The sequence below is a fragment of the Bufo bufo genome, chromosome 6 (genome assembly GCF_905171765.1).
Source record: "Bufo bufo chromosome 6, aBufBuf1.1, whole genome shotgun sequence".
In the NCBI taxonomy this organism is placed as follows: Eukaryota; Metazoa; Chordata; class Amphibia; order Anura; family Bufonidae; genus Bufo; species Bufo bufo.
In genome coordinates this window covers 295396471-295420413 of record NC_053394.1, presented here as the reverse complement: position 1 = coordinate 295420413, position 23943 = coordinate 295396471, and the positions used below count along the sequence as shown (strand labels likewise).

At 47.1% G+C, this 23943-nt stretch overlaps 1 protein-coding gene and 1 long non-coding RNA gene across 9 annotated transcripts in view; one reads left to right on the top strand and one right to left on the bottom strand.

The window, feature by feature from the left end:
• The window catches only part of LOC121004381 (keratin, type I cytoskeletal 13-like), a 90149-nt gene that overhangs the window by 43030 nt on the left and 23176 nt on the right, over positions 1 to 23943 (bottom strand). For 5 of the 8 annotated variants that reach the window (XM_040436574.1, XM_040436575.1, XM_040436569.1 and 2 more), the window contains 2 exons: positions 23633 to 23758; positions 21571 to 21791 (listed from right to left, as the gene is read on the bottom strand). The exons of 2 other annotated variants lie outside the window; for them this stretch is intronic. In XM_040436574.1, coding sequence (XP_040292508.1) covers positions 21571 to 21791; positions 23633 to 23758 — 347 coding nt within the window. Of the gene's footprint in view, positions 1 to 19995; positions 20094 to 20721; positions 20772 to 21570; positions 21792 to 23632; positions 23759 to 23943 lie in introns of those variants that run through there. One more of the 8 variants, XM_040436568.1, reaches the window with a different exon arrangement.
• LOC121004391 overlaps positions 17483 to 23943 on the top strand; it is a 28142-nt gene continuing 21681 nt past the window's right edge. Inside the window, exon 1 of the long non-coding RNA XR_005779704.1 lies at positions 17483 to 17704. This is a non-coding gene — a long non-coding RNA (uncharacterized LOC121004391). The remainder of the gene's footprint in view (positions 17705 to 23943) is intronic.

The following is a 23943-nucleotide window of genomic DNA, read 5'->3' as shown; positions in this document are numbered from 1 at the left end:
TAATGGACTTAAAGGGAATCTGTCACCTGCTTTTACCATTTTAAGCTGTCACCATCGCCATGTTCACTAAAGTACCATATTTCCTGCAGTCTTCTTCTTACTTTATTTCGTTTTTTCCTTTTGATAAAAAAGCCCTTTTTATGATATGCTAATGAAGCTCCAAGGTGCCCAGAGGGGCGTTTTTTTCCTCTCTGGTTCCCAGTGACGCCCCCCTGCAGTGCCTAGCCCGCCTTAATTTGAATCCCAAGAACGCCTCCTGAACCTCAAATAACCTCCCACAGCGCCGGCAAACGGTTCCGCCCCCTCCCCACGTCATCGTCTACCTTCTAGAAATGCCCCATCCTTCTTCCTGTCGGCGGTCAGAAATCTCGCGCAGGCGCAGTACCGCCTGCGGCCTGACCCTGCATGATCATCAAGCTCCTGAGGGCAACAGCCTCAAAATTCTCACTGGGCATGCGTCGAGCCCAGTGACGTAATCTGAGCGTTGTTGCCCTTAAGGAGGTTGATGATCACGCAGGCCGCAGGAGTACTGCGCCTGCACGAGATTTCTGGCTGCCGACAGGAAGAAGGACGGGGCATTTCTAGAAGGTAGACGATGACGTGGGGAGGGGGCGGAACCGTTTGCCGGGGCTGTGGGAGGTTATTTGAGGATCAGGAGACGTTCTTGGGATTTAAATTAAGGCGGGCTGGGCACTGCAGGGGGGGCATCACTGTGCACCAGAGAGGAAAAAAAAGGCCCCTCTGGGCACCTTGGAGCTTCATTAGCATATCATAAAAAGGCCTTTTTTTTTAAAAGGACAAAACGAAATAAAGTAAGAAGAAGACTGCAGGAAATAAGGTACTTTAGTGAACATGGCGATAGTGACAGCTTAAAATGGTAAAAGCAGGTGACAGATTCCCTTTAAATACATGGACAAGATTGTCACCTATGCAGTAACCTTTTTAATTGTAAAGGGCTTAAGGGAAGTTAAATAGAGTACCATTGCCCTGAAAATGCAACAGCAAAATTCAGTTCTGAGTTAATGATAGGGAGAGGGGCAGGATATCCATCACTGCCAGAGCAGAAAGAGACTACAAACAGTGCCTATCTTTCTGTGGTGGACTTCACACTTACGTTCATTACATAGTCAGCCTATTGAGTTTAATAGATATCACCATGTATTGCTTAATTTCTCCAGCGAGACCATCCTGAGCTATGAGGACATCAAGCATGCTCTGGTCTGGCAGTACTTAACTTAACTCCTGAGTCTTACCGGAAAAAGCTCAGAAGTTTGCAGTGGGGTTCTACCCAGAGCTGGGCCGATCACATGTGGTCGACCAATGGTACACGGGATTGGAGCTCTCCACCGTCCAACAGCTGAAGGAACTCATCACCACAGAGCAGTTCTTGTCGAATTGCCTGGAGGACCTCCAGCAGTACCTCTGTGACCAGAAGCCAAAGGGGTCCTCTACTACAGCAGCCCTGGCCGACGAGTACACTAACAACAGGACTTCAGAGGCCCGGAGACCTGTCGGCTAGAGAGGGGGTAAGATAGACTCTGCCCCTGCTGCCCCTGCCCCTAGGCCCAAGTAGTCACCGGCCCCCGCTTCACTTTCCACACCGGTGGGGGAACACCGACTTTGCCACCTTTGTAAACAGCCAGGACACTTAAAGGCCATGTGTCCCCAGCGCCCGAGGGACCCGTCCCAGTCACCGACCCGGAAACTGTCCACTGTGTTGTGTATGGGTGGGGGTGGTGAGAGGTCCCTTTACAATTTTTAACCAGTCACTGTGGGACAGGCCATCGCCATGGGACTTAGAGACACCGGCGCTGAGATGACTCTGATACGGCCTGAACTAGTGGAACCCCATGATTTATTGCCCGGGAGATCCCTTACTGGCTCCGGGATTGGAGGAGTAGAACCAGCGCTGCCCATTGCCAAGGTCTATTTGGACTAGGGCGCCGGTCCAGGAGTAAGGGAGGTGGGGGTATCATTAAATATTCCTGCAAGTGTTTTGCTGGGAATGAACCTGGGGTGGCTTGTGTCTAAGTACGTGGCCGCTGACACCCCGAGGTCCGATCCCCCAGAATGTGATGCCATGTCCACCCCTGTTGATACTGTTAATGTTCATAACATGCCTTTGTCGTCGCAATTCATGCGACTCTCCTTCTTCTTTGTGTGGTGCCAAATCAATTAGAAGAATAAGTATGTGTACAGCATACTGCTTTATAATGAGACCAGACACTAGGTGGTTTCATGAAAGCATCTTCTCATCCTCCTTGAGCCATGGTAGAAGAGGGCAGGCGAGAGCCCCTTTTATTCACAGTACATTCACTTAAATAGCAGACATGACATCACAAAAGGGGTGTTCCTTAAGAAGAGACTATTGGCTCCTTAACCTGATAGGAGTGGTTTCACTGAGTCTATAGGTGTATTTGAAGACTGTAATATAATCCCCTCTTCCCCCTCCCTCATTGACCTTCTCATACATATGGTTTGCAGCCATCTAGTGGACAGAAATGTGTACTACAGAATATTCTTATTATATATGCGTAAAATAATAAATCCTTCTCTCACACCTTTTGAAGGGGATGTGGGGGATGTAATGTGTGCCTCTCCCCTCAGTGGGGAGGGGGTCATTCACGCCAGCTGTGCTGAGGCCCCAGGGTGTGGCCAGCAAGCATGCTGGAACCTGCTGTCCTCTGGTGTGGTGAATAAGGGGACAAGCAGGGGGCAGACAGCTGCAGAGGAGGAAGATGCAGAGGAGGTCAGGGCGGTCCCAGAAGAAGTAGGGCTCCCCAGTGAAACACCCATTCAGGGTTCCTCCACAATCGGGGTGTGAGAGGGCCAGGTTAGTCCATCTGGACTGGCGACTTGGTCGGAATCCGAGGGGAAGCAGGCACTACCAGCGGTCATAGCTGCTGTCACGCACAGCAGGAGTGCAGGGGCCCCTCAGGGGTCTGGTGGCTTTCCCCCTTCCGACCAATTGGCTGCCGAGTCAGATGGAGACAGGTCCCAGGGGCCTGACAGAGGATGTGGCAGACTCGTCCATTCTGGCCACGTCCAGTCAAGAGTTTCAGGCAGCGTTAGTGGCTGACGCCAGCCTGACCACCCTCAAGGAGTAGGCGGCACAGCCCCCCTCGGACTCAGACCTCGAGCGGAGGGTCTGGGACCAAGAACAGCTGTACCGGATTACGGTCCAGCAGGGCTCACCGGATGCGTGGCCTAGGGACCGACGGCTAGTGGTACCCTATGAGTTCAGGACAGAGTTGTTGCGGGTTGCGCATAAGATTCCGATGACTGGACATCTAGGGGTTGCTAAGACAAAGGCCAGATTAGCCCAGCATTTCTACTGGCCAAAGATGGGGCCCTATGTGGTTACTGACTGGCGTTCATGTGACACCTGCCAGCGGGTGGGGAAGCCGGGGCGGCACCCCAAAGCCCCACTGGTAACGCTGCCCATAATTGAAGAGCCTTTCAGGAGGGTGGTCGTGGATCTGATTGGACCACTGTCCATTCCCAGCAGCTTGGGGAAACGCTTCATATTGATGGTAGTAGACTACTCCAACCGGTACCCGGAGGCGGTAGCCTTGTCATCCATTCGGGCCGACAGGGTGTCCATCGCCTTGCTGTAGATTTTCTCCAGAGTGGGCTTTCCGCAGGAAATTCTCACCGACCAGGGGATCCATTTCATGTCGCAATTGATGGAGTCCCTCTGTAGGCAAACACAGGTGCAACATCTGGTGACCAGCCCGTACCACCCACAGACCAACTCCCTGTGCGAGCGGTTTAATAGGACCTTAAAGTAGATGCTTAAAGGGGTTATCCCATCATAATGATCACTGTTAAATCTGTTAATGATTTGACAGTGATCATTTTTGTAAATATATTTGATTAACCCATTCCCACAGTTTAGGAGAAAACTTATCCCCACTTACCTCATTGTTGTCATTCGGTCTCCCCTGGTTACGGCCACCGCTCTTCTCTGGAATCCCGGTGGCCGCGCTTGCGCAGAAGACTCCTTCTTTTCTCCCGGCCGAGCCGTTCGCTGTCCTGAAAGCGCATGCCGCCGCGCATGCGCGATGGTGACTTCTTCCTGGCCAGAATAGTACAGAGCCGCGAACACGCACGCCGGCTCTGTACTATACTGGCCAGGAATAAGTAACCATGGCGCATGCGCGGTGGCGTGCGCGTTCAGTCCAGTGCGCGGCCCTGCCGGGAGAAGACTTCAATCAAGATGAAGCCCGCCCCCAGCCAGAATCCAGGAAGTGAACGGCGCGCTGGCAGCAGGTAAGTATGAAAATGCAAAGTGGGATAACTCCTTTAAGATGTTGGTCGACTCCCCCGGGGGTGTGATTGGTAGCAGTACCTCCCACATCTGCTGTTTGTCTACCGAGAGGTCCCACAGGTTCCCCCGCTTCGAGCTCCTGTATGGGCGACATGTGTCGGGGCCCCTGGCTCTGGTGAAAGAGGCCTGGGAGGCAGATGTAGCCACCCCCGGAGTGTCGGTCGTAGAGTATGTTATACGCTTCCGAAACAAGATGCAGGCCTTGTCGCAGTTGGTGAACGATAGTATGGAGCAAGCCCAGGCCGACCAGAAGCAATGGTATGACCAAAACGCTTGTGAGAGGACATACCAGGTGGGTCAAAAGGCATGGGTACTGGTCCCCGTACCTCACGACAAGCTTCTGGCGGCCTGGGAAGGCACGTACCTCATGCATCAGCGCCTCAGGTCCTGGACCATGCCCGGGGAAGGCGGAAGGCCTTCCACGTGAACATGATGAAGGCACATCAGAACAGGGAGGCATGTGCCCTCCTTGTCTGCAACCTTCCAGAAGGAGGGAGGAGGAAACCCTCCTGGACATGCTCGCCCAGGTGAAGGCGGGTGTGTCCCTCGAGGATGTGGAGGTGGGCCAACAGCTCTTGAAGAACCAATGTTTCCAGCTATGAGCCACCCTTCACAACTTCCGGGATTTGTTCAGCAACAAGCCCGGAAGGACAGAGTTGGCCGTCCTTCACGTGGACACCAGGGATCACCCCCCAATCCGGCGTTCAGCATATCGGGTTTTCTTGGAGGTGTAGCAGCACATGCGCCAGCCAGAAGATTGACAAGATGCTGAATCTGGGGGTCATCCAGGCATCCAACAGCGCTTGGGCATCGCCTGTGGTCCTCGTCCCAAAGAAGGACCGGACCACCCGGTTCTGCGTGGACTACAGGGGACTCAACACTGTCTCGGTCACCGATGCGTACCCAACGCCACGCATCGATGACCTACTTGATCAGTTGGCCGGAGCCCAGTACCTGACCATCATGGATCTGAGCCGGAGGTATTGGAAGATTCCCCTGAGCTGTGAAATGCAGGAATGATCTGCCTTTATTACCCCCTTTGGATTGTGCAAGTCCACTATGATTCCGTTCGGCATGAAGAATGCCCCTGCCACTTTTCAGCGGATGTTCAACATGCTGCTTAAGGGACTTGAAGAGTACGCAGCCGCGTACCTTGATGATATTGCCGTCTTCAGTCCCACATGGGAGGATCACCTAGAGCACCTGATGCAGGTGCTCGGGAAGATCCACCAGGCAGGCTTGACCATCAAGCCGGAAAAGTGCCAGCTGGGCATGAGCGAGGTCTACTAACTGGGGCACCGGGGAGGCGAGGACCCTGAAGCTAGAGCCTGGAAAAGTAGATGCCATCGCATCCTGGCCCACCCTCAGGACCAATAAACAGGTGATGTCCTTCCTGGGCACCGACGGGTGCTATAGGGGGTTTGCCCCCACTATAGTAGCCTGGCAAAGCCCTTGACAGACCTCACCAAGAAGAAGCTGCCCTCCGCAGTCGATTGGAGGGCTGAAGGCCGCCCTCTCGAGCTTCCCTGTACTACAAGCAGCCGACTTCACGTGGCCATTTTTAGTACAAACCGACGCCAGTAATTTTGGCCTCGGTGCCATACTCAGCCAAGTCGACACTACTTGCCAGGAACACCCCATTTTGTACTTGAGTCGGAATCTCATGCCGAGGGAGATGGCATACTCCACAATGGAGAAGGAGTGCCTGGCCATTGTCTGGGCACTGCAACGTTTGCAGCCGTACTTATACAGGCGCTGCTTCACTGTGGAGACAGACCACAACCCCCTCAGCTGGTTAAACACTGTCTGAGGGACGAATGGAAGGCTGCTACGCTGGAGCCTCGCGCTCCAGCAGTATCACTTGACCATTCACCACAAGAAGGGCTGCAACCATGGGAACGTCGACGGGCTATCCCGGCAAGGAGAGGATGCGGATGGGAGCACAGGGGAACCCAGGAATGTGCTGCCCCCTGATGCCCTCAAAAAGGAGGAGGTGTGAGGAATATGGATTATTATTTTATGTCAGCCATGTTCCCATGGCTGATCAGCTGTCAGATAGCAGAGGTAGTGAACTCCACAGGTGGGGCACTGCTTTAAAGCCTAGCCAAATGGCAGAGAACCTCTAGCAGGCCACCATTGTTTACAATTTCTCACCTCTATTCAGCCAGCCAGGAACCCAGCTGATGGAACATGAAAAACCTCTCTGCAGGGGGTCTAGGCCATTCCCCAGTTCAATGAACATTATCAGACATCATGAAACCGGCGATTCATAAGGAATTATGAATCGCCTGTCCATCACAGACATATTTGTGTTCCTGAGGCCACGATGAACAGGCCCGTGGTCATAGTTTGGTGGTGGGATGCCAGGGAGGGGATATATACATATCTCCCAACAGAAACCAAATATCAGTACCATGCTTGGACTTTACTGGTACCCGAAAACCAGGTGGATCCATTGGTCCCAGACCCACCTCCCTGTGACATTCTGGTCTGGAGCCATGATCCCAGCAGAGGGGGAGTGGACCCCTCCCAGGGGTCGGGAGGGGAGAGGCCGGCTACAGGTTAAAAGGCTTGTGCCTGCAAGTGGGCGGGTCTTTCTCTAAAGGGTGGTCACATTGTATTTAGAGGGACCTGCAACCAACTGACATCACTGCTTCCCATGTGACTACAGTTAAGAACTCATCACAACCCAAAGGACTCCTGTACCTGGTAAACTGACTTTTGTTCTGCTTAACCCTGTTGTATCCTATCATCTGTATTTGTAACCTCAGACCACTGTATATATTTTCTGTGTGTATAGTGTTATTTCTAGTAAGCCCTTAAGGCAATTAAATACATAATTTAATCTTGTGCTGTCTTGAATCTCGATCAAGAATCCCCACGTCCATGTTTCAGCCAAGTTATACGCTACTGCGGGTTGGTTTCTCACCCTATATAATCCTGTTAGAGGACCGGGCTTATCTCAAACGAGAAGCTGATGGCAGTATACCCAGCCTGAGAAAGAGCTTCACTGGGGCAGTGAAAAGACTCTCTCAGCTTGTTGCCTCTCTGTACCCGCGTCTACAGGAGGTGTCTGTGTAAACTATATCAAGTTGACGTTACCTGCTCCTCCAGGAGCTTTGGTAACCAGTGACCATACCGTATCTCGCTGGCTCTATGTAGTTGACGTCCGGCGGCAGCAAGGTGCGATATTCGTCATAAAATAGGGAATAGCGGACATCCTTGTCGTTTTCCATTTGTAAGGGGGAATGGATTTGAGAGCATACCATTTGTCAATATTCTGGCTGAGGGATTTTGATATAAGGCTTGGATGCCTCTTAAGATGGGGCTTGAGAAACCAAAATTCTCAAGAGTAGAGAACATACAGTCAGGTGACAGGTCCATAAATATTGGGACATTGACACTATACTAACATTTTTGGCTCTATACACCACCACAATGGATTTGAAATGAAACGAACAAGATGTGCAGACTGTCAGCTTTAATTTAAGGGTATTTACATCCAAATCAGGTGAACGGTGTAGGAATTACAACAGTTTGCATATGTGCCTCCCACTTGTTAAGGGACCAAAAGTAATGGTACAATTGGCTTCTCAGCTGTTCCATGGCCAGGTGTGTGTTATTCCCTCATTTTCCAAATTACAATGAGCAGATAAAACCAGAGTTCATTTCAAGTGTGCTATTTGCATTTGGAATCTGTTGCTGTCAACTCTCAAGATGAGATCCAAAGAGCTGTCACTATCAGGGAAGCAAGCCATCATTAGGCTGAAAAAAAAAAAAACATCAGAGCGATAGCAAAAACATTAGGCGTGGCCAAAACAACTGTTTGGAACATTCTTAAAAAGAAGGAATGCATCGGTGAGCTCAGCAACACCAAAAGACCCGGAAGACCATGGAAAACACCTGCGGTGGATGACCGAAGAATTCTTTCCCTGGTGAAGAAAACACCCTTCACAACAGTTGACCAGATCAAGAATGCTCTCCAGGAGGTAGGAGTATGTGTGTCAAAGTCAACAATCAAACAATCTGTGAATACAGAGGGTTCACCACAAGATGTAAACCATTGGTGAGCCTCAAAAACAGGAAGGCCAGATTAGAGTTTGCCAAACGACCTCTAAAAAAGCCTTCACAGTTCTGGAACAACATCCTATGGACAGATGAGACCAAGATCAACTTGTACCAGAGTGATGAGAAGAGAAGAGTATGGAGAAGGAAAGAAACTGCTCATGATCCTAAGCATACCACCTCATTAGTGAAGTATGGTGGTGGTAGTGTCATGGCGTGGGCATGTATGGCTGCCAATGGAACTGGTTCTCTTGTATTTATTGATGATGTGACTGCTGACAAAAGCAGCAGGATGAATTCTGAAGTGTTTCGGGAAATATTATCTGCTCATATTCAGCCAAATGATTCAGAACTCATTGGACAGCGCATCATAGTGCAGATTGACAATTACCCAAAGCATACTGCAAAAGCAACCAAAGAGTTTTTTAAGGGAAAGAAGTGGAATGTTATGCAATGGCCAAGTCAATCACCTGACCTAAATCCGATTGAGCATGCATTTCACTTGCTGAAGATAAACTGAAGGGAAAATGCCCCAAGAACAAGCAGGAACTGAAGACAGTTGCAGTAGAGGCCTGGCAGATCATCACCAGGGATGAAACCAAGCATCTGGTGATGTCTATGCGTTCCAGACTTCAGGCTGTAATTGACTGCAAAGGATTTGCAACCACGTATTAAAAAGTGAAAGTTTTATTTATGATTATTATTATGTCCCATTACTTTTGGTCCCTTTACAAGTGGGATGCACATATGCAAACTGTTATAATTCATACACCGTTCACCTGTTTGGATGTATATACCCTCAAATAAAAGCTGACAGTAGGCAGTTAAAGCACATCTTGTTTGTTTCATTTCAAATCCATTGTCGTGGTGTATAGAGCCAAAAATGTTACAATTGTGTTGATGTCCCAATATTTATGGACCTGACTGTATATCCCCAGTGTATTCTATCAAACGCTCTTCTCTGCATCCAATGAAAGGAGCAGAGAAGGCATTTTTTCAATTTCAATCCACTTAAGGATGTTTATAAGGGTACCATCAGAGGCTTGTCTATTAGTGACAAAGCCTGCTTGGTCCGGTTTTACTAAAAGGGGGATGATGTTCGATAGTCTTGAAGAGATGATTTTCACGTATAGTTTAATATCCGAATTAATGAGAGATATTTGGCGATAGTTAGTTACCATAGAGGGATCTTTGTCTTGTTTGGGAATAGTGATTATAGTAGTCTGTGTCATTTCTTTAGAGAAATATCTGGTTGATAATGCTTGGTTAAATACTTCTTGGAGATTTGGGGTTAGTGATTCAGAAAAACTTTTTATAGTATTCATTAGAAAAGCCATCGGGACCTGGGGTTTTATCGATTTCTTGTTTAGAAAAAGGGGTGTTAAGTATCTCCATTGAGACATTGGGTTTTTGGGTAGTTTTAAAGAGTTGAGAAAGTGTTGTATATCTACTAAGTTTGGTTGTTTGATGGATTGGTCCTCTCTGAGGTTATATAATATTCACTAAAATAGTTTGTAATGTGTTAAGGGTTAAGTAGTTTACTGTTGTTTTTTGTGTTTATCAGGTGTGCAATTTTGGTTTTATTTTTCTTATTTTTAACGCAATTTGCCATAAAGGAAGAGGCTTTATTGTTTTGGCTATAGTATTGTAGTTTGAGTTTCGTTATATAATGTTCATAATCGTCTAGTAGTATTAAGCGAATCTCGTCTCTCGGTTTTGTTATGTTGGATTGTTATGTGTTATGTATTCTTTTAGTCTTCTCTGTTTCTCTGTCTTGTAATTAGTGCCATACTTTATTATAAGGCCTCTAATGTATGCCCTATGTGCATTTCATAGTGAAAATCTATTTATTTCGGGGCTATCATTTATTGTAAAATATTCCTTTATGTCTAATTTCAGGGCATGTTGAATATCTTTATTAGGCTACTTTCACACCTGCGTTCAGGTGTCCGCTCGTGAGCTCCGTTTGAAGGAGCTCACGAGCGGTCCTGAACGCAGCCGCCCGGCCGCAATGCATTCTCAATGGAGGCGGATCCACTGAGAATGCATCCGCCTGCCAGCGCTCAGCCTCCGCTCCGCTCAGTGAGCGGACACCTGAACGCTGCTTGCAGCGTTCGGGTGTCCGCCTGGCCGTGCGGAGGCGAGCGGATCCGTCCAGACTTACAATGTAAGTCAATGGGGACGGATCCGCTTGAAGATGACACCAAATGGCTCAATCTTCAAGCGGATCCGTTCCCCATTGACTTACAATGCAAAGTCTGAACGGATCCGCTCAGGCTACTTTCATACTTAGAAAATTTTATAAGTTTTAATGCAGACGGATCCGTTCTGAACGGATGCGAACGTCTGCATTATCGGAGCGGATCCGTCTGATGAAACATCAGACGGATCTGCTCCGAACGCTAGTGTGAAAGTAGCCTTAGTGCTTGCAGCGTTCGGGTGTCCGCCTGGCCGTGCGGAGGCAAACGGATCCGTCCAGACTTACAATGTAAGTCAATGGGGACGGATCCGTTTGAAGTTGACACAATATGGCTCAATTTTCAAACGGATCCGTCCCCCATTGACTTTCAATGTAAAGTCAAAACGGATCCGTTTGCATTATCATGAACAAAAAATAAAAAAATAAAATTTATTTATCCGTTCTGAACGGATCTAAGCGTTTGCATTATAGGAGCGGATCCGTCTGTGCAGATACCAGACGGACCCGCTCTGAACGCAAGTTTGAAAGTAGCCTAAAGTTGGAGGGAGTGTCTAGTGGTTAGGCAGTAATCTATTCTAGTGTATGTGTTATTACAGGACGAGAAAAAGGTGTAGTCTCTTTCGCTGGCATTTATACATCGCCAAGAGCCATATATATCATTGCTTAATAACCAAGAACGAAGTGTGGGAAAAGTTCTCCTACCCCGACCAGTGGTGTCCATAATGGGATCTACAATAATATTTATATCACCAAAGATGAAGAGATGTCCTCTTTGAATCTTGGTCAGTTTTTTTGATGACTTTATTCAAAAAGGAGATCTTGGAGAAGATGTATAGAGTGTTGTTTAATTTACAAACTAGAATAAGAAATCTTCCCCCACTATCTCTAAACGTGCTAATCTCTTCAAATGCTATAGTATCTCTGATAGCTATGCTGCCTCCTGCCTTTTTAGAGGATGCGCAAGAGTAATGTGGGGAAATTTTTTATGCTTAAATCTAACAGTATCATCAGCTAACAGATGTGTCTCTTGAATACAGACGATTTCCGCGCCATTAGATCTTGCTTCTTTCCAAAGGGATATGTGTTTGTATGGGTGATTGAGTTCCTTTATATTTAGTGAGAGAGTCTTAATAGTCATATTGGGTGTGTAGTTGAAGCTAAGGCCCCTTTCACAAGGGCGAGTTTTCCGCGCGAGTGCAATGCGTGAAGTGAACGCATTGTACCCGCACTGAACACATTGTACCCGCATTCATTTCTATGGGGCTGTGCACATGAGCGGTGATATTCACGCATCATTAGTGCGTTGCGTGAAAATCACAGCAAGCTCTATTTTGTGCGTTTTTCACGCAACGCAGGCCCCATAGAAGTGAATGGGGCTGCGTGAAAATCGCAAGCATTCGCAAGCAAGTGCGGATGCGGTGCAATTTTCACGCACGGTTGCTAAGAGACGATCGGGATGGGGACCCGATCATTATTATTTTCCCTTATAACATGGTTGTAACGGAACGCCTAGCACCCCGACTGGGTACCTCCGTCGATAGATGCTCCTAGTGCTTCCAGAGGACTCCAAGCACTCCACTTGACACCGTCAGCACTGCAGACCCCATGAACTGCCGCAGCTTGGTTGGGGTCTCACCGTCCTCCACCCACGCTGGACCTACGACAAGGCTCCAGTCTCCAGTGGGTGAACCTCTCCTAAATGCAGAGAGCAGGAACCATGAACAAGCTCTTACAAGAGCTTATACTCAGGGGAGTATTGTGATATAGCAATCCCCAAGAGTGTAGTTATCGCATTCCCCAAACATGACCCAAAACTTCATGAAGGTATAAAAGCAACCACTTTATTCTAACACACAAGCATTTTATACTGTAATGACCGGAGTCACACACAGGGAGGGAAAAGGTAAAGCCCTGCCCAAGGGAGAGGGAAAGGTGGTGACCCCTGACTCACCTTGCGGCTGGCACCTGACTGCCCTGACGTCCCTAGACGGGTTCCTCACCCGTGCGGCGATCACGTGCCTAAACCCTGGCTTTCCCTAGAATGAGCCCTAGATAGTGAACGGGCCGGTGGGATCGCTAGTCCACACCACTGACACTAAGAGGGAAACACCAGGGAGAGGACAGACAATACAAACAAACACATACACCCAGGTGGGCGACCACAGCAGACCACAAAGGTCCAACAGGGATCCGGAGGGTAACGTTCTGGACCAACTACCAGAGAACGCAGCAACACAGCTCCAGAGGGTCAGAATAGAAGTCCAGGCAGGAAGCTCTATATCTGGCAACCAGAGAAGTGTGAGAGGGGAATATAAGGAGGTTGGGAGTGCTGGACAAGGAACAGCTGAGGAGAAGGAGCTACGGATCCCTGAGTGAGCCAAAAAGGGTTGCAAAGCAAACCCAGAAAGCTACCATAAGGAAACAGCCCTATCTTACATAGAGCGTGCAGCCAACCGCTGCGACTTCCTGACCCCGGGTATAACGGAGTCAGGCGTGGTTCTTGACACCCTCGTGACAGTACCCCCCTCTCTACGAGGGGCCTCCGGACACTCAGGACCAGGTCTCTCAGGATGAGAGGCATGAAAAGCCCGAACTAGCCTGTCGGCATTTACCTCAGACGCAGGAACCCACATTCTTTCCTCGGGACCGTAACCTCTCCAATGCACCAGATATTGAAGAGAGCGGCGGACCCGACGAGAATTAACAATTTTGGATATCTGAAACTCTAGATTACCATCCACAACAACAGGAGGGGGTGGCAGCGGCGACGGTTCTAGAGGTGGAACATATTTTTTGAGTAACGACTTATGAAAGACGTTATGGATTTTAAAAGTCTGAGGTAGCTCCAGTCGAAAAGCCACGGGGTTGATGATGGCCAGATATAATGTAATGACCGGCATCACACACAGGGAGGGAAAAGGGAAAGCCCTGCCCAAGGGAGAGGGAAAGGTGGTGACCCCTGACTCACCTTGCGGCTGGCACCTGACTGCCCTGACGTCCCTAGACGGGTTTCTCACCCGTGCAGCGATCACGTGCCTAAACCCTGGCTTTCCCTAGAATGAGCCCTAGATAGTGAACGGGCCGGTGGGATCGCTAGTCCGCACCACTGACACTAAGAGGGAAACACCAGGGAGAGGACAGACAATACAGACAAACACATACACCCAGGTGGGCGACCACAGCAGACCACAAAGGTCCAACAGGGATCCGGAGGGTAACGTTCTGGACCAACTACCAGAGAATGCAGCAACACAGCTCCAGAGGGTCAGAATAGAAGTCCAGGCAGGAAGCTCTATATCTGGCAACCAGAGAAGTGTGAGAGGGGAATATAAGGAGGTTGGGAGTGCTGGACAAGGAACAGCTGAGGAGAAGGAGCTACGGATCCCTGAGTGAGCCAAAAAGGGTTGCAAAGCAAACTCAGAAAGCTACCATAAGGAAACAGCCCTATCTTACATAGAGCGCACAGCCAACCGCTGCGACTTCCTGACCTCGGGTATAACGGAGTCAGGCGTGGTTCTTGACACCCTCGTGACATATACACATCTTCCAACAAGGCCACCACCCACAGGGTTTTGTAAAAACAGCCAATCACATGCATTTACAGTATTCAAACCTCCCCAGCAATTGTACACAAAATCCCCTTCCCTCTGTCTGTAACGCAATAAACAAAATACAATGAGCATTGTCTGAGACGCAATTAACTAACACAATGAGCATTGTCTGAGATGCAATCCACAAAATACAATTACCAAACGTAATGGACTAACTTGAACCCTGGTCTAATTCGTGGGGGTGAGAGTTCAAGTTAGTCCAAGTCCTTTGTGAACAAATGAGGCCTCCCAGGGAAGACTAACCAGATACCTGACCTAACGGTCAGTACCTGAGTTAGTCTGGCAGTCCAACCCCAACCCAATACTGGACCTGTTGAATTTTGGGGCCTGGCTCTGTTTTGTATGTCCCCAGCTGTTGAGTGGGCATCTGCGACTCCTTGCTTCCTTGTGGTTCTCTAGCTTGGAGCTGGAGGTACTTGGTGGGCAGAGGCCGACTGCGCTCTGCCCAGATGCCAGCTCTTCCGCTGGGGTAGCCTGTGGGAAGTCCGGCTCTGGAGAAGAGGACAGGGGAGGGCAGAGGCCGACTGCGCTCTGCCCAGATGCCAGCTCTTCCGTGGGGTAGCGTGTGGGAAGTCCGGCTCTGGAGAGGAGGATAGGGGAGGGCAGAGGCCAGCGGCGCTCTGCCCTGATGCCAGCGCTTCAGCTGGGGTGCATGGTGCCAACTCCTGCTGGGTAGTAACTGAATGGTTAGGGCAGAGGCCAGCGGCACTCTGCTCTGATGCCAGCTCTTCTACTGGAGAGGGGTCAGTGGGGTTTAAAGCCTTACCCACTACCCTCAGTATTGGGCTGGGAGAGAGCTGTGGAGGGGGGCTATCACTTACCCCCTCGTCTGGATACCCCATCTGCCGCTGGGGAGAGAGACCAACTGTCTCCTCTCCCTGTAGAGTATACTGCCGCTGGGTAGTGAGACCGGCTGTCTCCACTACCAGTGATTCTGGTTGTTGCAGAGATGAGGGACCGACAATCTCCTCTCCCTGTACTCCCAGTGGCAGTTGGGGATCTGGGCCGCCTGCCCAGCCACCCTGTTGGGACGGTGGAGTGACTACGGTCCCATCTCCACCTGCCGACTGGGGTTCCTCCCAGTACCAGTCTATGAAGTCCCCTACCTCCACAGTTGGTGAGGAAGTAGGGGACATCTCAGCTGTGACTTGCCAGGGGAAGGGCTGAGGTAACGCAATAAACAAAATACAATGAGCATTGTCTGAGACACAATTAACTAACACAATGAGCATTGTCTGAGACGCAATCCACAAAATACAATTACCAAACGTAATGGACTAACTTGAACCCTGGTCTAATTCGTGGGGGTGAGAGTTCAAGTTAGTCCAAGTCCTTTGTGAACAAATGAGGCCTGGCTGATGAGAGGGCCCATAATCCTGGGGCAAGAGGCTAGTAGCCAGGCCTCTCCAAAACCCAGTGGCGAGGTTGGTTTCGCCACAATGGTCATCCCTTATAACACACTCATCACATAGTCCGTCACATGATCCATCACCATGATAAAAGATCATGTGACGAGCGCAGTGACGTCATCAAAGGTCCTATTCCTCAAAGAAGAAGACAGAAGAGATGCCGGCTGCGCGATCAAGTGGATTAAGGTGAGTTAAATATTTTTTTATTTTTTTTTTAACCCCTCCAGCCCTATTGTACTATGCATTCTGTATTCAGAATGCTATTATTTTCCCTTATAACCATGTTATAAGGGGAAATAATTCAATCTACACAACCTTGAACCCAAACCTGAACTTCTGTGAAGAAGTTCGGTTCTGGGTACCACATTTAGTTTTTTATCACGCGCATGCAAAACGCATTGCACCCGCGCGATAAAAACTGAACAACGGAACGCAATCCCAGTCAAAACTGACTGCAATTGTGTACCTACTCGCGCAGGTTTGCCGCAATGCATCCGGACCTTATCTGGACACGCTCGTGTGAAAGAGGCCTAACAGTTTCTCTTTTTCTTCTGTGACAATGCTTAGTGTTGGACATCTGGTCTCCTGAAGAGCCTTTGTTCAGCTGGGTGTTGGGGGATCTGTGAGGGTTCTGGCTTTGGTGAGCCCTTGGTGGTTGCAATTGCGGTGATCTGGTTTTTGGATCTAGGTGGATTTAAAAGAAAAAGGGGAACACAAACAAAGGGGAAAACAAAAGTGAACAAATAATCCCTATTTGTGTTAGGGAAACAGAGAACGATCTGAATGCTTGGCAGATGCGTGGGGACAGTCATTGTGGACTAGTTTTCACTTCACGTTTTGCATAAGTTCAGGTCTTCTGAGGGTTTGAGATCCATTGTTCTTGCATAGTGGTAATTTCTTTCTTCTTTCTTGTAGTGGTTGTGTCTACGTTGTTAAGTTGCCATTGTTTGAACAATTTTTGACCTTCATCTGTATTGTGGATGATGTGTGTTATTCCTTCTTTTTGTAGGATTAACTTAGTAGGAAAGCCCCATCTGTAGGGTATCTTATTTTCTCTCAGGCATGAGGTTATTGGATGGAATTTTTTCCTTTCCAGTATAGTTGCTTGTGAAAGGTCGGTGAATAGAATAACGTGCCTGTATGGATCGGGTAGAGATTGGAGTTTTTTCGCCGCAGACATGATTTCTTCTTTGATATGGTAGAAGTGAATACGGGCAAGGGCGTCTCTCGGCTTGTTTTCTGGGATGTTTTGGGTTTTGGAAGTCTGTGTGCTCTATCCACAGTGAGGTCAAGAGGTGTGGCTTCTGGTAGCAGGGCCTGCATAATTTTTTGTAGATATTTAGAAAATTCTCCTGGGGACACTGTCTCAGGGATCCCCCTAAATTTGACATTGTTTCGCCTAGAGCAGTCTTCTAGGTCTGCTAGTTTTGCTTTAATGGCTGTGATGTCGTCTTCTTGGGAGTTATGTGCGTCTACTAGGGTATTGTGCGCCTTTGCGTATTCCGACATTTTGTTTTCAATGTGGTTTACTCTCTCTCCCAACTCATCTAGGTTTGTGGAAATAGCGTTGCACATTTGTGCTATGTCAGCTTTGATGGAGCACTTTAAAGCCATCAGCATTTCTTTTATCAAATCTACTGTGATGACGTCATTAGAAGTGGTTATATGTGCAAATACTCCCATGGTGTGGGGTGATAGAGAAGTGGACGCGCCTACCTCATATGAAGGGGATTGATTGTTGTCCATCCTTGGTTTTTGCTTGGCTGGACTTCTAGTTTTTGAGGTATCTGAGAAAGCTGCATCTTTTTCTTCTTGCAGTATCTCCTGCTGAGTTATTTTGAAGCTTTTTGCTCTCGATCTTGCAGGTTTGGTGTTTTTAAAACCAGTTGTGGTTGTGTCTCTGCCTGGAGTCTTTTCAGCTTTTGATAATTGTTTTGTATTCTTCCTATCTTCTCTCTCCTCTATAGATGCCGAGGGGGAGCTGCTACAGCTGGAGGAGCGTGAGGTCTGACGCGTGTGCTTCTCCGTTGCCAGGAAGAAGTCGGCGAGGTGCTTCGGGGGCTCCCTGCTTCTCCTGCTCTTCACCATGGTGGGTAACTCTGCTATATTTCGTGATTTGGAAGTTTTAAAAGGCTGTGTAGATCTCCTGAGGGTGTTGGATCAGCATCGCTATGCTTGTGAAGTGCGGAGCTACTTCAAACTACGGCCATCTTGCCCGGAGCTCGACCACGCCCCCTATCGCAGATTTTCATGTGTAATATCCACAGCGTACAGTGCCAACAAAGTTGATGAGATTTTATGCTGCGGATCCTCGCTGCAGAAATTCACAGCCATTCCTGCGACAAAAAGAACGCCTGCAAGACATGCAGTTTTGCTGGAATATTTGTCACATATCCGAGTCAAAATTCACATCAGACTTTTATGCTGTATTTTCTGTCATGTGTGGGTTTATCTTTAGGCCTTTGGGTATGTTCACATGGTTGTATTAGTGCACTAAATAATTATACGTGGAATCTGCATTAAATAAAATCTATGCATTTACTGTGCTGCTTTTATTAGATGGTCTGGGGTTTACGGTGTGGATTTTGATGTGGATTTTGCTGCCTTTATAATTTCCCTGTGGAATCCACACAAAGGTTATTTTCAGACTGAGGATTTTGGACAGGGGTTTCAGCGCAGATTCGGTGAAAAACACTGGGCTGAATCTACACTTGAACCACTTGCCATTGTTTTCAATAGGAGGTTGTACTGCAGTTCATGTGGCAGAGGATTTTTGACGCACGCTTTTCAAAACTGCACTAAGAATGTACAGGTCCATTTTTGTTGCATGTACCCCTCTCAAAGATGCAGCAGGAGCCTGTTCTCCGTTTAGTTCCATTCAATGGAGCTAAACCTAAAGCAGGTCTGCATTAAATCCCCCGGCAAAAAACGCTGCACAGCGCAGCTGTTTCGACGCTGACAAAATCCTCCATCTGAACATACCCTAAGAATGAACATGTTAAATTTTTTCTACAATGCAGATTTTCTATCCAAGTTTCCAAACGAAAAAAGAGAGTAGATTCAACGCAGATTTTAGTGCGTAAAATATGCCAAAATCCACGTGCACAATCGAAGAGTATGTTCAAACAGGAAGGATACACTGTGGAGTTTCTTACGTGGAATTGTGGGAAGGAAATCCACAGCAATTATTATTGTAGCAGAGTGAATATTTTATGAAATCACATCCAGTCACAGCAGGAAACATCTCTGCAGAATTCATACGGGATTTGACTTGTGGTGGGGATTTGCAATGCATAAAGTGCATAAAGTGAAATCCAGAACAGATCCACGGCAAAATCAATGACAAAACTACATCTAACTCTCATCCGATTTCTCAGCAGAAATTACATCCCATGTCGACGTACCAGTAGTGTCACTTAACTCTGAAAAAAATGTTGATATGGGTGCATTCACACGACCATTGTACGTGGACAGCAAACCATGGACCCACAAAACACGGGCACTGGCCGTCTGCACGCCGCATCGCAGACCGGTTGACTTCAACGGGTCCACGATCTGCAAGATGTGGCGTAAGATAGGACATGCCCCTTCCGCGTTCTGTGGGTCTTATGTTTGCTGTCCGCAAAACGGAGTCAGCTGTTCAACAGTCCTGTGAAGGTACCCTAAAATGTTGATTGATGGAAGTCTGATCGCTGAGACCTACAACAATTGCTAGAACAAGGAGCGAGAAGTATGTTCTCTCTCCTCGCTTTCATTTCCTGCAGTGAGGAGAGAGAGTGCTGTTTGTGAGTACTTCTCTATCCTCATTCTAGCGATCTGTGGGGTCTTAGCACCCAGATCCCCACCGATAAAAACTTTTGATATACCTCTATAAGATTTTTTCAAAGTTCTGTGATACTATGGGTACATCCACGCAGAATGTAATTTCTGCTGAAAAATTGGATGAAGATGAGTTAGATATGCATTTGTCTTTGATTTTGCTGTAGATCTGCTCTGGATTTCAGTGACACCATAAGTCTGTATGTGTTTCTCACCCCTTCCTATAGTGTTCTTTTGGTGTTTGCCAGACAGAAATGTGTCAACATACCTTCTCTTTTTACTGTATGAAATAGCATATACGGAGGCATCCAGTTAAAAAATAAACAGTTTGGCCTTATAAGTGATGTTTGCCACTGTATGCCTACACTATGGCTTGTTTCAAAGCCATGCACCCGCTAAGCTGTTATCTGACAACTCCTTGTCCAGGAATTCAAATAAATAAGCAGTAAACACACATGAGGCAAGAATAAATTGCAAAAAAGAAAGGATTTATTGACCACCATAAAAGCTAGAGAAACACCTTGTAAACTAGTGTCCTTGCATTTGAAGAAACAGCGAGAAGAGGTATATATTGGCAATGCAGTATAAAACAGGCTGTGTGACGACGCCATGTTTTTTCTGGGTTGCTTTGATTCAGGCTCAGCGGACTCTTGTAGTAGCTGTAGGGAGAAGACGGAGGGTTGTCATTCTTCATTATACACAGTCACAGTTTATATTTTATTGTACACATACTGAGACCCAATTTTTTGGCTTCCTCCAACAGTCACTGATTTTATGGGTATAATAAATGGGTCATCCAAGCAAAGGTGTATCATGCCAACAGCTAAACAACCCATCTCTTCCAAAAGGGTACTGGAAATCAAAAGTTGGGTGAGGGGCAAACATGGGCAATACGGTTCTTGGAGGGGAGGGGTGTATAGTACCATGACCTAATACAGTGGAGGCTTCATTTTTATTTTTTGCTTTAGAATGTCTTCTACTGCATGGGCACCCCTATCATAACTGCTCAATATTAAACACAGAGCCTTTATGTGAAAAATCTTTGTGCTATATATTCTAACCTTACCTTTTCTCATAGAAAAAAGGAAAGTTTAGACTGGACTAAGGGGGTTTTCTGCTTCCAGGAACTGTACCACTCCTGTCCAGGGTCTGTGTGCCGTATTGCAACTCAACAACACAGCCCATGGACAAGAGTGGTGCTGTTCCTAGGGAAATTTCCAGACCAATTATAATTTTTTTTTTAGACTGCCCCCCACCTTGTTAGCTATAAAGTGTAAAGATATTTACATGTAGTGGTAGTGCTTGTAGTTGAGGAAATTCCACCAGTTACAGGAATCCTGGAAAACAGACATATAGTTACCATAATGTACATGTAAAATATACAACATCCTTTAACATATATTACCTATATATAAAATCGCTAGAGTTTCGGAGACTACAAGGTCAGTCTGGCCATACACATGCAATGAGCCCAGATCTATCACTCTTGATATCTTCATTCACATACCTACTTGGTTCTTCTGAGCAAGAATATGTTCTAAGTTCGAAGAGGCAATGGATCATCTCGCCGACAACAAGAGGATGGGCAGCTGAAATCCAACATGCCCTCTTCTGGTCTCCCAGACATGTGCCCCAGGGGGGACCCCCATACACATTAGATGATTGGCTGGTTCAGCCAAAATTGGTGGGTTCAACATACACTTAAAGTATATGGCCAGCTTAAGGTGTATGGGATATCTTCATAGATAGGAAAATGCTTGATGAGGATTGGTTGGTGATCAGGCAGAAGAGCATAAGTTCAAATGGAATGGCTAAAATTATCAGGTGAGGCCAAAATTGCCCTTCCTGCTCTATTGCCTTATAGATTGCTATTGTTTGTTTTAGTTGTGCATTTACTGTAGCTGGTTCTATTATAGATGTATCCAACCAGTTAGTTACTGGCATAATGGTAGCATCTCTCTGTATCTAAATTGAAGTAAAGAAACTATAATGTAGTATTATTATGCACATATGACCATGCACTGACTGTGGCCTTCTGATTGGTGGTGCCCCATGTTTTCAATGCAGACCCCAAATATGGTGGCCAGTATATAATAAAAGATCAATGACCTGGAAATAGGTCATTGCAGGACTCACTTGCTGTCTTGTCCATCCAGCAGCTCTCTGTATTTGGCAATCTCTTGTTCCAGGCGAGTCTTCACATCTAATAGCATCTTGTATTCACTGCTCTGAAGTTCCAGTTGGCTCCTGATCTCTTGAAGCTCACACTGGACCTTGGCTATGACTTCCTGGAGTTGTGACAACTGTGCGCAGTAGCGTCCTTCTGTTTCTGCCAAGGAGGACTCTAGAGCTGCTTTCTGCACGAGAAAGGCGGTTTATTATGGGAATTCCAGGCAAACAGAATACAGTTTTATAATGGCAATGCCTTTTGAGGATCACATTGTATACATTAACCAGTACAGTGTTCTTAAAAGGTCTACTTGTAGAATATGGAGTCCCTGCTGCTTCCATTTATGATTAAACAGTAACTTTCCACACCTGGCCTAAGTCTGGCCATTAAATAGCTGTCGGAGGAACAAGTGTTCTTTCCTGACTACCTTGATCTACAGCAAAAATAGCGTGGGACTGCTAAGAATGATGTAAAAGTTTAGATTCTATCCCACCTTCCTTTCTTTCCTCCAGGCTATACAAATTACCCTCCACCATTTCTGCAACCTGTCCTTTGACCTCTTCTATTTTTATGTTTTTGTAGATGAAATCTGCCCTTCACATCTATATCTGAACGGCAGCCCTTAACAGTTAATCGCTAGCCCATGATAAGTAACATATAAAGGGGTTGCCCCATTACAACAACGTATTCCCTATTATTCACAGTGTCTGGTCAGCGGGGGTCCACCTGCTCAGGCTCCTGCCATTCACTAGAGCAGCATTTGAATGAAGTGGCGGACATGTGTAACACCCCAGAGTGGTGTTACCACTTCTGCACCTTGCTACTATCTTTATTGGTCTAACAAAATGTCATCTTATGTATTGTTGTCTGGGTCCTATACACTGTGCATTCCTAGTCTGTTTGCAACTATGTTCATATCATGTGCCTGTTTCACCAGCAGGCGGCAGCAAACACAGCAGAGCTGTAGTTAGATAGAATGGAACTTACCATTCTATTCTAACCCCCCTCTGGAGAGAAGTGGGCTTGTCCTACTTCCTGCAGGAAGGGTGGGGACCAGTTAGAGTTAGTGTAGCTTATCGATAGACAGGGGAACGGTGTACAGGGGCACATCTCTGTTGGATGTGCCCATGCCAGCCAGAGTACCTTAAGCTCTGCTGGCCATGCCCATACCAGCCAGAGCACCTTAATCTCTGCTGGCCATGGAGACCAAAGCTTGAAGCTTCAGGAGCCAGGAGGAAAGTTTCCTGGCATAACCTAAAGTCACACTACAGAGAAGAAGTGCAGCATACAGAAGAAGCTGAGTTATACAGCCAGCCTGTCAGTACAGCAGAGTCAGAGAGAAACAGAGACATAGCAGAGTTTGCCTGCCAGTTTAATGCTAAAGCCTGCTGGAACCAAGACAAAGCCTGAAACTGTTTGGAGAAACGTTTATTAAGTAAAGCTGCCATTGAACTTCATCTTAAGGTCTGGACTCAAGTTATTTTTAAAAAATCCCTCAATTATTCCCCCTATTTATTGCTTAGGAGACAAAGCCTGGGGTCCAGCCATATCCAGGTAGGAGCACCGTGACATAAAGAGACATTTTAGGCCACACTGTACCACTCTGCATTTCCTACACCTGGGATGCGATAAAGTAGGGCCCTGGGGGAAGGCCGCACTTTGCACAAGCTACTGCTCTATTCATCTCTATGAGTCTGCCAGGGATAACTATGAAGCTATCTCCAGCAGTCCCACAGTGTCCATGGAGTGGCAGCATGTCTGCTTTCTATGTTAGATATTACAGAAGCATAAAATGAAGCTCCTGGGCCCCAATTCAAAATCTATAATAGTACCCTTAACCTATAAGGTGCTTTTTTTTATAATAATGGTGTCTTATGTGGCAGAAGGGGCCATTAAACTTTTTCAGGTTCCAGGGCCTAGAGTGAACACTACCTCTGCACCTCTATTGGTGTATTTTACCATTAGTAGGCATGGGCTGTATTCATGTCTTCACCATAGTCAATTGTACCTATGGCTCTGTTCACTTACCATACTGAGTTGAGACTGCAACTCTATCTCTAGACTCTGTAGAGTGTGTTTGAGGTTTGTGATTTCTGATTTAGAGGTTTGGACTTCTTGACTTCCGGTGACAACTTGTACTTGCAGTTCCTTGGTCTAAAACATACAATAACGTAAAAGAAATTTATTAGTGACCTGACAGCTATGGGATAAACATAGAGATTCAAATAAAATATTTTAAAAAGTTGCTGCCTGCAGAGAACAAAAAGCAAGATATACAACTGCTATGGAATTAAAGTGATTATTCTTCAATTTAGGCCCATTTAAATAGGGCAATAATA